The sequence below is a fragment of the Amphibalanus amphitrite genome, unplaced genomic scaffold (assembly GCF_019059575.1).
Source record: "Amphibalanus amphitrite isolate SeventyFive unplaced genomic scaffold, NRLGWU_Aamphi_draft 001376F_arrow, whole genome shotgun sequence".
Classification (NCBI taxonomy): Eukaryota; Metazoa; Arthropoda; class Thecostraca; order Balanomorpha; family Balanidae; genus Amphibalanus; species Amphibalanus amphitrite.
The window spans coordinates 119,679-133,706 of NW_024882869.1; the positions used below are offsets into that span (position 1 = coordinate 119,679).

A 14,028-nucleotide genomic window follows, 5' to 3' on the forward strand; every position below is an offset into this window, starting at 1 on the left:
GGGCCCATGCGACCAGGGGCCCCCATGCGACTAGGCCCCCCGGCTAACAGGGCCCCCTAGGTGACTAGGGACCCCAGGCAATCAGGGGCCCCCATGCGACCAGGCCCCGGCTACCAGGGGCCCAGGAAACCGGGGGCCCTCGGATGACTGCAGGGGCCCATTGGGTCATCAGGGGCCCCTCGGGTAACCAGGGGCACATAAATGAAACTTTGATATCATTTTTTCTTCCTAGTAAAAGACGTTTTATCCAGTGTTTGAAAAAATATACCGGGGCCTGAGGGGCCCCCCCTTGGGTACGTCACTGTTGCGTAGTTCAAACCTACGCATGCTGCATTAGCTGTAAGCAGCATGCTGATTGGCTGACGATGACGTGGCTGCATTCCTGTGCAAGGCACACATTCCTCTGCAAGGCACTCTTTTCGGAACGAGAAATGGAATATCTTCGTCTAGGGTGATCGTTGAGCCGTAAAAGCTCTTGATTTGTGCTAGTCTCAGCTCAAGCTACGAAACTGCTGTTCCAGCTCAAAACCCCATGTTAAAAGTGAACTATTTCCTTTAAGTACCGATCTCGCGATATCGACATATTTTTGGTTTGTTTTAGTAGGGATGAAAACTAACTTTTGATCTTCCTGGATTTTCCCGAGGCTGCAGAGCGATTATCGGGCTCGCTCTTCTGGAAAGATAAGTCCGTACCAAATTTAGGTAGATAGAGTTTTCACAAATATACCCAAGTAAAACATTATAGTGACATATCAGTATTTTACTACATTCCATGAAAAGATATTTACTTAATTTTCATGCAAGGGAGGTGTTTTTATTTTTTTTAATTTCAATTCTAAATTTAATAAATTAAAATTTCCAGTTTTTTACAAACATAGCATATATGATTAAAAATCCCTAGCGAAAGAAATAAACAGAAATATATTACTACACTTGCTAACTCTGGAAACAGGCTGTCAACTTCCTTTTACGATTGTGGTGGTCCAGGAGAGGTATGTTCTTCATGAATTTGTTCGTTTATTTATTGTTGAAGACGTCTTCAGCCGTTTTTTCCATGTATTAGTCTTATGATGTTTTATTCTTTCTCTTCGATTCGGTTAGGCACACGTTTTTACATCTAGCTGGGGCAAACTACAGACTACCGAATAGCAGGAATCATTTTAAGCAATTAAATTGGAATTCTTGAGGTGGAAATTAATCGTAGTTGATATTAGCAAGTTAGTAGAATGCTATCAAAAGATAGGGAATCAGTGCTTTGCAATATCAAGTCTTGAAGTCTTGGATATATGGAAAAAGGTGTACTGCCTGTAAAGGCCTGGCTACAGATTCCATGACGGTTTTTCGTCCAGCAGATTTTCGTCGGACAATTTTTCGTCCGCAGATTTTCGTCCTACTTTTTTTCGTCTCGCATTTTTTCGTCTGTACATTTTTTCGTCTGTGCATTTTTTCGTCTGTTCATTTTTTCGTCTGTACATTTTTTCGTCCGGACATTTTTTCGTTTGTATATTTTTTGTCTGTGCATTTTTTCGTCCGGAAATTTTTTCGTCTACAATTTTAACGTAACCTAACCTAACCTAACCTAACCTAACCTAACCTAACCTAACCTAACCTAACCTTACCTACTGATGTTTGCCTACCGGGGGATAAGGAAAAAGTTACTTGCATGAATAGATTGCAAGCAATGGTAAGTCAAATATTTTTAGGTTAAGTGGTTATGCATCAGGCTTCAGGCCGAAGCCAGATACACAACCACTTAACCTAAAAATATTTGACTTACCATTGCCTGTAATCTCTCCTAAGGCATTGCCTTCGGCACTGCACTGCTTCGCCCCGAGTATTATTATGACGTAATTTGCCTCACAGTTGAATAGCATTGTAGTATGTTTTCACTCAACCTTGGGTGCACAGACGTAAAATTTATTGAACGAAAAAATGTCCGGACGAAAATATGTACAGACGAAAAAATGTACGAACGAAAAAATGTCCGGACGAAAAAATGTACAGACGAAAAAATGTACAGACGAAAAAATGCACAGACGAAGAAATGTACAGACGAAAAAATGCGAGACGAAAAAACGTCGGACGAAAATCTGCGGACGAAAAACTGTCCGACGAAAAAATGTCAGACGAAATTTTGTCCGGACACGCTGGCTACACCAAGATACCTATAAGAAACAGGTAGGTCCGATGTTTTGAGTAAAGCCACAGTAAAGCCCTGGTGACGTCACAGACGTTTCTTAAATGGAGAATTTCGCCTATAAGAAAAATATTTTACAAACGAAAATTTGTGTTCTATTAGGAAAAAATACAATCTTTCAATTTCATCATGAAACTTATATAAATTAATTACAAAACATGAAATCCTGTGAGTGTCTGTCCCAACCCATGCTATACCTTTGGTCACGTGACTGCCATGATAAACTTTGCGTTTTGCAATGTTATGACTAAAACTTTAGTACCTAATAAATGTTACACGTGTATTATTTATGATGTCTTAGGCAGCAATCGTGTAATTATATTCCTAAAATATATACAATCTGTTGAAAAGAGGTCACGTGATGTTACCAAATTGTGCTCGGACAGCATCTTCTTGAACTTCGATTTTGAGTACTTTGTACCTTCATTGAGGCCTAATAACTGACGTTTTTAGTTATGAAATGAAGCAATGAAGCTAACGAGGGCAAAATTTAATCATTTTTGCACTTTCAGGCCGGGCTATCCTGGCATGAACTTCAGCCAGTTTGTGTGTTAAGCCTATGGTGAAGGGAAAACTTCACGCCCGGCTGACGTCACAGACCTCGGCTACCAAATCGTGTCCGGTGGGGGTCGGGCTACACTGTGCGTTTTCTGCATGTGTTTTTTGCGAGTGCGTGATTTGTGGAATATTGTTGTAGAAAGAATTGACATTACGTTTTTGTTATGTTTTTCATATAAAGTTTTAATTACCTTACCTTACCTTACCTTACCAATATGGGAATTTTGATGGCTACTATGGCCTGTAGGGTCCCGCTCGCATCGAGCTCCTGAACTGAGGACTCTCGTGGATACTAATCTGGGATGAAGTATTTGATTCGGTTCCAGTGATCGTCCAATCTGGCCTTGAACTGGTTGAGAGTGGATGCCAGGATCACAGAAGGAGGAAGCGCATTCCCTTCTGTGATCCTGGCTCTTCTGTGATCCCTTCTGTGATTAATTGATATACACATTTTATTAACTTGTATATAGATATTTAAGGTTTATTTATAATAACTTTTTCTAGAACGATATTCTGCAAAACATGCAAATTCGCGAAAAACACATGCAGAAAACGCATGGTGTAGTCAGGCTGTAACTTCCATTATTCCTTACTGATTGAGTGGGTATATGGCAGAGCTGGGTAAGGATAATTGTGGGATAATTCGAATCAATAATTCAATAATTCAATTCAATATGCAGTTTGAAAACAAGCAAACCTAATTTGTGGATGGCTTCCTTTTTTGCTGGGCATTTTTTTTTGTAGCATTTCATTTTTTCATGCCCTTTTCCCTTTACAATGCTCAAATTATCAGTAAATGTGATAACTTCATGGTTAACAGTTTTTGTCCTAGACGCCTTGCACACAAATAGGCTGGTCATGCTGGCACTAGGTATGGTCTGATTCATGTGTGCTATACTAATGCCAGTGCCAAATCAGGGAGCAGTGCTGCAGATAGTCTGTTCCAGTTTGGAGCTGGATACATTTTTAATAGTTTTTGGTGAATATTCTGCAAAGCAACTGATCAGTGGTTCTTAAGTTGCACTATGAAAGGATAAGCATTATGTTTTGATGCCTATGCTCAGATTTATGATCTCTCAAATCTCAATGGTTGATGGAGGGGCTTACGTTTATATGCAACCACATAGCATGGGCTCAGGAGATAGATGACATCATGGGGTGTCAAGGTTTTGTCGATCTAAAAGACATTTCTGTGCAGCCAATGATCTTTTTTAGGCTCTAAAGAAGCCCAAAGGTTAATATCAAACTGCCTTAGAGGCTAAAATCCTCAGACAAGTATTGGTGAAGATTGCCAGACACCCCGCTGTTGTCATTTATACGGCCTTGGGTTGATGTGGTGTTTTGTAATTTGTAGTTGTGTGATATTGTGATGAAATTTTGATTTAAACACTTCCTGCGAGAGTCTAGCTGAATCAATAAATTTTAACTGGCTTTTGGTTATGGATGTTGGGACAAATCACTCATTCAACAATAATTGTCTGGCATCTTATTATCATGCCGAACAGACTGTAGTACCAACTACATCAGCTTCTGTTTAATTTAATTGAAACCTTCTTTTACTGATTGAGCAATACCTATCCTCATATGCCAGCACTGAAAATGTGAACAAATGAGTTTGGCGTGTAGTCCGTGTTTCAGCTGCCCGCGCGCGCACACTGGCCGTCTGCCTGCTCTGACACGGGCGTCACCCTGTTGCAGGGGCAGCTGGTGTGTGCGCGCGCGGGCAGCCGAAACACGCTGCCGCCATGCCGCAGAACGAGCACATCGAGCTCCACCGGAAGCGCCATGGCTACCGGCTCGACTACCACGAGCGGCTGCGCAAGAAGGAGGCGCGAGAGCCGCGCGAGCGCTCCAAGAAGGCGCAGAAACTGCGCGGCCTCAAGGCCAAGCTCTACAACAAGGAGCGCATGTCTGAGAAGATCCAGATGAAGAGGACGCTCAAGGCGCACCAGGAGAAGAAGACCAAGAAGAAGGATCCGGAGAAGACGCCCGACGGCGCCGTGCCGGCATACCTGCTCGACCGAGAGGGCCAGAGCCACGCCAAGGTGCTCAGCAACATGATCAAGCAGAAGCGGAAAGAGAAGGCCGGCAAGTGGGAGGTGCCGCTGCCAAAGGTGAAGGCGCAGTCCGAGGCGGAGGTGTTCAAGGTCATCAAGACGGGCAAGCGGAAGAACAAGGCGTGGAAGCGGATGGTGACCAAGGTGACGTTCGTCGGTGAGGGATTCACGCGGAAGCCGCCTAAGTTCGAGCGCTTCATCCGGCCGATGGCGCTGCGCTTCAAGAAGGCGCACGTGACGCACCCGGAGCTGAAGGCGACCTTCTGTCTGCCCATCATAGGCGTGAAGAAGAACCCGAGCAGCGTGATGTACACGGGCCTGGGCGTCATCACCAAGGGCACCGTGATCGAGGTCAACATCTCGGAGCTCGGTCTGGTGACGCAGGGCGGCAAGGTGGTCTGGGGCAAGTACGCCCAGGTGACCAACAACCCCGAGAACGACGGCTGCATCAACGCCGTGCTGCTCGTGTGATCGTGTCCATATCATGTGCCGTCAGCTAAATATACATTATCGAACTGGAACGCCCCGCATCGCTGGTGTTCTTTCCCGACGGTCCGGTCCGGTGGCCGTCTTTCCACCATTCTCGCTCATCGTTTTACGTCACGGCGTAGTGAGAGTCACGCGCTGTTGATGGGTCCAAGATCTCTAAGCTTTTCGATCTTGACAGCATGTCTGTGGTTGACGCTCGTCAGTGGCGTCCTGCCGCACTGGGGCTATTGGTTAGGCCCAATCGGCGTTCACCTATTGTGACTGGTTGTGTACCTGATAACATCTGAAGGGTTCTTTTGATGTGAACCATCATGCACATCTGAAATAAATGGATATAATATATCTGGGGCTATTTGGGTTGTGGAGGGGCTGCTATCACTTGTGTAACAGCCAAAGTGCTCAAGATAAATGACGATAATAATTCCTAGCAAGAAGTTTCCTAAGCCTTCCTAAGAAACTGGCCATGTCACAATCACCAGAATCTTGCAAATGAAACACTTCGGCTCCTGTAGGATCGGCGAAACGTCCGTTTTGATATTACCACGTAATTAATCCTGCACACGAAGCGACCCAGCTCAATGATTTATGGCACGAATTTTATGTTGGTAGGTATAAGGGCATATTGCGTGAACTGACGGAACTTGTTTAGCTGGTTATGGATTGGAACAGGCTAAATTAAATCGCATACCGTAAACCGGGGTGAGTTGATATGGGGTGGTGAGTTGATATAAATTGCTCGAAAAATGTTAAAATGTGTGCTGCTCATCCATTTGTAAACCAATTTTCAGTTTTATTTTTCTGTGAAGTGGACCAACCAATAAGTGATGCATATAGCTGAGAAAGGCATGCATGTGGTGCAGTGCCTTCTTAACACATTACTTTTTTCAAAGTCCTTTTTTTCTTCTGCTTTTGAAACTAAGGAAAAGTCCCCACCCTACAGCAAAGACGGTGGATATTCATGAAACAACATGCACTGGGAAAGAAACTACCATCAATTTACTGTTGATCCCAGGTAGTTTTGGGTTTCACCTATAACAACGCTTTTTTATAATTTTAAGAAAAGTGACAGGTGGTGAGTTGATATGCCATCAGGTGGTGAGTTGATATGCATGATAAAAGCTGATACCAGGCTGGTAGGCATGCAAATTAGCATGAAATATGGGTCTGCAGGTAAGACAAAGTCAATTAGACCAACTCTTCTCCTTTTCTTTCCCCATATCATTGCATCAACCCCCAAAAGCTTTAGTTTTTTTTCTGAATGCTTGAGACGAGGCCTGTAAAGTATCACTGATGTTAGTTGTCGGACTTTCGTCCCCGTCTTGAGTTGAGATGTTAATTTCACAACGTTTCAGCCAGTAGCTTCTCCGGCCGTAGTCAAACCTGCCTCGATAGTGGAGTGGTTACAACCGTGGACCATCACCGGGGAAACCCGAGTTCGATTCCCGCTGACTACAGGAGCTTTCGAACTGTTTGACGCGTACGGCGCAACGCCACCAACATCCAAGTCCTTGAGGGTCAAAGAACACCTGACGAGTGACGACGGCCGGAGAGTAACTGGCCGAAACGTTGTGAAACTAACATCTCAACTCAAGACGGGGACGAAGGTCCGACAACTAACATCAGTAACCCCAAAGTTTTTTTTTTTTTCTGTGGACATACCTAACGTGCAAAAGGCACAGCACAACTCCCTGTCAAGTCTCAAGATGGCTCCCTACAAGCTACAAAGGAACACTATAGAACACCTATATTACATACAGATTAAAAAACTGTTATAATTATTCGTAGTTTCGAAAATGACAGAACTGTCATTTCTGTATGGCTAACAGCGCGGGAATTCTGATCTCGTGAAACTGATTAGTTTTCCTGCTTGGCAGTTGCCAACCGAGAATGAGTGACAAAATGAAATGGAACAAACAATATAAAGAAATTGACTGGTGTTTAGCCTTGCCCGTATTCGTGTTTTGCCAGCGTTTAACGTATGGGGGGGGGGGGGGGGTCCGTTGGAATCCCATCGTCGTTTGGCCCCTGGTGGAGCTAGAGCTTCGCGGAAAAAAATGAGCGTGTTGCCCGAGACACGAGGAAGCCGATGATAACCAACTTTAAGGTCTTAGGTCATTGGTTAACCTTCCAGGCCAGGTCAATTACCCAGAAGTCGGGAAAATAAGGGGTTATTTGAAGTTCGTAAAGCGAGGTTATTATTTTTGGCTGTTGCTGATCGCGAATGTCATGTTAGTTTTGATCACAGATGTCTTCGTACATTTAGGCCAGGTCAGGTCAGGTCAACCAGTAGGTGTCCTGCCGGCTATCCATAGGGAGTGTCAAGTGTCAGCTACCACTGACGGTGTCGTAACATGTTACGAAGGCACTAAAACTACTTCATAAATGATCAAATGCATGTTAAATTCGAAATCGGCCCGAAAAAACTACCCTAGAAACATGTAAAACTCCAAAAAGTGAACCGAGGTCACCAAAGATCAATGACCTGACCTGACCTTCAGGTGACCTTGACAGCTGACACCCACAATACTGCGTGGGACCAACATAATTTACATGTTTGGACGTTACAATCACAAAAAGACTGGAAATGCGCGGATGTGAGCCGACTACGCCAAATCGCGATTCCGGCCAAGCATGGTCTCGAGAATCAGGTCACAAGTCAAAAACCATTTGAGTCAGGGTCATGAAATCTTTAGAACATGTGTAAAATTGATAAACTCGAGAGGTACTGAAAGTTTCGTCGTGATCGGCCGCTTTTTGCGCGAGTTATGTGCGAAAAGACGAGGTGGTCCGTTCGCCCGCCTATAAGTGCGAGGGTTAATTTTGGCTTTTGATGCCGAATTCTGTTTTATGTGGCTTATTTCACCTTATAGAATACAGTCCGAATTAGATTCGCTTCACTTCACTTCATTAATATTTTGTTGACTAGCAGTCAACAAAAGCTCAGAAGTATATGTATTCTTTCATTTCAATCCATTATCTCTGTCAGCGGCATATCAACCTTGACCCGCAACTGACAATGTGTTTTAATTACAAGAAAATACACTTGTAATTCCAAAATATATTGCCAGTTTTGATACCGTTGGCTTGAGGACACGTGACTAGCCAAGTTCAGAATGTTCTAAGTAAAACTAAGTATCATAAAGCGAAAAAATGATGCTGCTAAAATCAGCCATTTTGATAGCGCTGTGTTGGACATGATTGCGTTTTCATGAATGTGAGGTCTGCTGCCAAACCACTACCATTTTTCTGATGGTTTCTTTTAGGATGTGTTCTCACATCCTTTTTTTAAACACTGGCATTTTATCAACTCACCTCTGAGCTTCTTTAGCCGAGAAATTTTGAAAAATCCAAAACCATATCAACTCACCACCCCCCAGGGGGTGAGTTGATATGAACTTTGGCGTTTTAAAAAAGGGGCTTAATATATACATTTTTTATTCATTTTTGCTGATTGCCTCCCCAAGGCATGTGCCATGAAACCGGCACAAAAAGAATTCCGTAAATGAATGTGACTTTTAAAGAAATCTAGAAAAACCTCAAAATCCATATCAACTCACCCCGGTTTACGGTACCTACTGGTGTTCGCTAGTATCTTCGTAAAACGTCGCATTCAGCTGTGATTCCAGGGCTCACTGGTGTTCGTCGTCCCGTTTCAGACCGAAGATGCAGATATTCGTGCAGAACCTAGACAATGCGACGTCGACGCTCGAGCTCGACGCGTCGGCGTCGGTGCTGTCGGTGAAGCAGCTGCTGGAGGCGAGGGAGAACATCCCCGCCGAGGACCAGCTGCTCTCCTACGCCGGTGAGTCCGACAGCCGGCGCCGAGCGCTGGAGCTCGCTAGCTAGAGCCGAACGTCCTAGTTCGTCCAAGTGCGCCGCCGGACGCTGTGCGTTTGTAAATGAGAGACCCCGAATCTTTGATCGGTGCTGCGATTACCGTCGTGGCAAAAACTAAGTGTGTTAGAAAATGCATTGTTTGCTTTTTGTGTGAGTTAGAAAACGTTTTGTTTTTGTATTTACTCACACAGTGCACACTGCACACCTGCCCGCCCTGTCGCCTCCGCACCCCGGTCTGCCATCTGACCCCGTCTCGCTGCGCCCGCCCAGGCCACCAGCTGGAGGATGACTGCACCCTGGCCGACTACGACGTCCAGAAGGAGTCGACCCTCTACCTCTCGCTGAGGCTGCTCGGTGGTGGCAAGAAGCGCAAGAAGAAGAACTACACCACCCCCAAGAAGATCAAGCACAAGCATAAGAAGGTCAAGCTGGCCGTGCTGAAGTACTACAAGGTTCGTATAGGAAGCGCTGTTTCAATTTCCAGGGTTGCATTTTTATCGTAGCTTAATGTTTACTCTAGTCGTTTTCTGCCTCAGAAATTTTATGAATGGGTACCAAGCTTCGTTTCTTGCTGGTAAAGCTATGTTATAAAACACCGATAAGGACATTCTTTACACTAGCGGATTATTTTTTCGGCAAAAAGATACGGGAACATCCAGTGGGAGTTCGGATAGGAAAATTAGATTGTCTCCGGTGACCCGGCTGACGTTTACCTTTTTCTCGCTCCAGGTGGACGAGAACGGCAAGATCGCCCGCCTGCGCCGTGAGTGTCCGTCCGAGACGTGCGGCGCCGGCGTCTTCATGGCCTCCATGCACGACCGCCAGTACTGCGGCAAGTGCTACACCACGCTCGTCTACAAGCAGCCCGAGGACAAGTAATGCGTGACGTACAATACACGATCTGAGGCGAGCGCCGGCGTGTGTCAGTGTGAGGACGGAACGGAAGTCGCAGACGCCATGTTCCCGAGCACTGTCCGGCCGCGCGCTGACGGCCCGCCGGCCCCGGATCGGTCACCGTTGGCCGCGGCCGCAGGGCATGACCAGGGGTCACCGCCGCCACTCAGCAGGGCGCCAGCAACCACAAACAGTGGCTGACGTAACTTTCTATAGAACGTCTATTATTTTATCGTTTACGGATGTGCTTGATGCTCACTTCTAAATTTGTGTGAAGTAATTGTTAACTACGCCTTCCTAAAATGCTTGTTATTCCAAAATCTACTTTTTTAATATTCAGAGGAATCTACCAAAACGTTCAGTCTGTTCGCTGTGGGGTAGCGGCAACTACCGTCATTTCCTTGCTGAGCAGCGGCTGGCCTCGTGTCCTGCTGGTCGCGGCTGTCGGCCGATGCGGGGGCTGCGGTGCTGAGCGCGGCCGGACAGCCGCGGTGTCCCTCCTCTCCGCCTTCAGAGGCGGGTGGGGGAGGATGCCGCGGTGTGTCACTGTTGAAACTGGAGATGTGGCAGCCGGATGCCGAGGGCGGATGGTTGTAGGTGGCGCCCCGAGCGCACTTCTCGTAGGCAGGTGGCACCACTGGCGACCGGTTCCGGATATATTCTACTCCGTTGCTCCGTATGATGAAATCTCGCGATCACACGCACACGTTTCCAGGCAAGACAGTAAGACTTCTGGGAAACTTAGGGGCCGCTGGTGATGCGTTATCTATTTGGAGAAGGGATCGTTCAGATTTTGCCCGCACTGGTGAGTGCCGAGTGGTGCAAGCGAGACCAAATCAGGCGTTCGACGCGCCCGTAAACCCTAATGAACGAACGAACCAAATCAGGCGCAAAGGATCTGGATAGGTGGGAACACCATTCCCGACTAAAACTACCGATAAGCAATTTAATGAATTTATGCATCTTTCAGGGGTTGGTAACTAACTCAAAGACCAATGGTTCGATGGTTATTGCAGGTGGTAGGTAGGCATCAATTTGAGCCATTAATTTGATCAAAACCGAAGCCAGTGCGTTTAGTTTTCAGTAGCACTGCGTGTCTCGTGCAATTTATGGGAATTTCATGCCGTAGGTCCCTATCTATCACACCCAGACCCCGTCCACTAAGTTCTTGACGCGATTCAGTCGTTGTTTTGTTCGTATTTATTGTTCAATCGAAGTTGGGGCTCTGCAACCGTTGAGGGATTGAGGGGAGCCCTCTTCATTTTCCAACACCCACACTTCCATAATCAGCCACACCACACACTAGATTAAATTGTTACGAGCTCATGCGGTCTGTCGTCGCTCACTGGTTTCGTCATTCACGGTGACTCGTCGCTGATCACACTCAATGCGGACTGGTGACCTGCGAGCACCTCTGCCCGTGCGGCTGTCGGCGGCACCGGACTTCGAGCACCACTTGACGCTTATCTGAAGGGACGGAGACGGTGTCTGCGGAACGGCCCTCGCACACAGGTAAGGAAGACGAGAGAACACTCGAAACTATCGTGAGTTAGAGTAAATAAGAGGAATATGTACTGAAGTAGTTTTTCAGTCTATGCTTTTTACTAACATTCATATTGCCTTGCTCTCATTCTGTTCGAACCTCGAGTCAATACAAGAAGTACCTGCAAACACTTGTTTTTTATTCTTGCTCACAGCTATCGTCGAGGGACCTGCGAAGGCACCCACGGCCTATGGAGCTGCCGCTGAATAAGGCTAGGTACTCTCCGCCGAACCATGTGTATTTCCCATATTCCCGGGGCCGGGTCTAATGCTGTCACAGAAGCACGAGAAACGCGGATGACGTCACTAATGTCATGTGTTAGGACTAAATCAGGAACACTTGTCTGCCACATCATTTGATCTATCCGCTACTCCAAAGTCAAATCTAGAAGTTAAATTTGGTCCCTTGGTGGGTGGAGCGCTGAGCGGTCAGTTCAGAACTTCAGGCGTTAAGTTTGGCCGGTCGTCCGACCCCGGTTAGTTTGGTCTGATGATACGTAGACCGCCGGTGGCCGGTCAGTTTGGTATGGTGGTCCATGGACCGCCGATGACCGGTCACTATGGTCGTTCAGCCAGTCAGTTTGGTCTGGTGATCCGTGGACCGTCGGTGGCCGGTCAGTTCGGTTAGATCAGCCGGTCAGTTTGGTATGATGGTCGGTCAGTTTTAGTCAGCTTGGTCTGGTGGTCCATAGACCGCCGGTCGGTTAGATCAGCCGGTCAGTTTGGTCTGGTGGTCGGTGGACCGCCGGTGGCCGTCCGACCACTGCGACGCGCGCCGGGAGAGCGCCACGCTGATGGCCGGCAGCAGCAGCTCCTGGTGACTGGCGGCCAGGTGCCGCACCAGCTCGCTGAAGGCCAGCGCGTCCATGTGCCGGCCGATCTGACAGAGCAGGAACCAGTCGGCCACCGTGCACTGCTCGAACACCTGGCGGCCGTGGTCGCGCAGCTCGGGCACCAGCCGCGCCAGCAGCAGGTTCCGGCGCACCTTGGGCACCGCCAGCGTGACCGCCCTGAACAGCACGTACACGACCGTCAGCGCCGCCAGCAGCGCCGTCCACACCCACACGAACACGAACAGCTTCTCGTTGAACACGTTGTGCGGCAGCACGCAGACGGCGTCCACCCGCTCCAGGGTGCCCGAGGCGCCGAACTTGGCGAACGTGCACTTGGCGAGCGGCGGGAACACGAGGTCGGGCTCGGGCGGTGTGCCGGTGAGCAGGGCGGCTGCGCGCGATACGCAGTACCGGCCGAAGTCCACACCCAGAAACAGGTCAATGAGGAATAGATTACCGATGACGTTCAGAAGACATGCGAGCTCGACGAAAAAGAACGTCTTGACGATGCTCTGGTTGACCTTGCCCATGCGTGCCGAGAGATAGCCGGCGAACGACATGAGTTTGGTGGAGCTAGCGTGCATGGTGGTGTCGGGCTGGTCCACCTGGAAGGCCAGGCAGTCCCGGAGCACGCTGCCCGTGCTGTGCTTCCACAGCGCGTACGGCAGGTAGAAGGCCAGCGCCTGCAGGCAGAACATGAACGGCACCCACTGGTAGTAGGAGTGTCTCCTCACCGTGTCCTCCCCTCCTCGGCCGAGGCCGGCCGGCGTCTCCCCGCCTCCTCCGCCGGTGACGCTGAACGTGGCCGTGACGAAGCAGTAGCTGTTCATGAGCTGGCGCGGCACGCGTGCGTCCGTGGAGCACTCGATGGGCTCGCCGGCCAGGCTGCGCGTGCTCACGACAAAGGCAGCGACCAGCAGGAGCCGGGCGGTGGCGCGGTGGTGCAGGCGCATCACGAGCGTGTCCAGCTGGTGGTCCGTCTCGCGCGTGTGCAGGAGCGCGCTCAGCTTGGAGAAGGCCGGCAGCACGGCGCCGGCCATCCTGGCGGCGCTGGCACGCCGGCCGGCCGCGCTGCCGCGCTCGGTACGACCGGCCAGCCTGAGCGGCCGACGCCGGGCGCACGCCGACCTCCGCGCCTTGGACGCGAGATGGACAGGTCGGCCGCTGAGACACGGAGGGACCGCGAGGCCGCACTGAAGCTCTCTGAGTGCGCAGCTGTGGAGCTGTTTGGCAGAGCTCACAGCACCAGGGCCTCTTCTGGCAGCACTGGGTGCCGAGTGCTCAGCTCTGTACCTGAGCTCCCCTGAGGACTACTGCCCGAAGTGGCACACACCGGGTGCCTGACTATCATCCGCCGGTCACACTGCGTTTCTTCCATGCCCGGTGTCGTGCTGGGGGAGATTCGTGCACCCTCCTCACATCCGGTACCGTGCTGAGGATATCGTCACAGAGCCCGGCCCCCTGGACGACGGCGACGTGCTATCAGAGACGCTTCCTCACTGAGTATCGGCCACGACAAGGCGCATGGTTAACCCGCACGCGATCAGATTGCGTTGAAGTTGGTAGGTCGAGGTTAGGAAGCGACAGACTGGGCTCTTGCGGCTGATTCACGCTCGATTTA

At 48.8% G+C, this 14,028-nt stretch overlaps 2 protein-coding genes across 2 annotated transcripts; one reads left to right on the forward strand and one right to left on the reverse strand.

Moving 5' to 3' along the window:
* Positions 1–4,453: 4,453 nt before the first annotated feature.
* Positions 4,454–10,049, forward strand: LOC122372589 (ribosome biogenesis protein NSA2 homolog). Its single transcript, XM_043349971.1, has 4 exons — positions 4,454–5,277; positions 8,971–9,103; positions 9,409–9,590; positions 9,868–10,049. The coding sequence occupies exons 1-4, from the start codon at positions 4,501–4,503 to the stop codon at positions 10,015–10,017; spliced, it is 1,242 nt and encodes a 413-aa protein (XP_043205906.1). The 5' UTR covers positions 4,454–4,500; the 3' UTR covers positions 10,018–10,049.
* A 1,142-nt stretch (positions 10,050–11,191) lies between these two features.
* On the reverse strand, positions 11,192–14,012 carry LOC122372585 (innexin inx2-like). Its single transcript, XM_043349960.1, has one exon. The coding sequence runs from the start codon at positions 13,445–13,447 to the stop codon at positions 12,284–12,286; it is 1,164 nt and encodes a 387-aa protein (XP_043205895.1). The 5' UTR covers positions 13,448–14,012; the 3' UTR covers positions 11,192–12,283.
* Between the last annotated feature and the right edge of the window lie 16 nt (positions 14,013–14,028).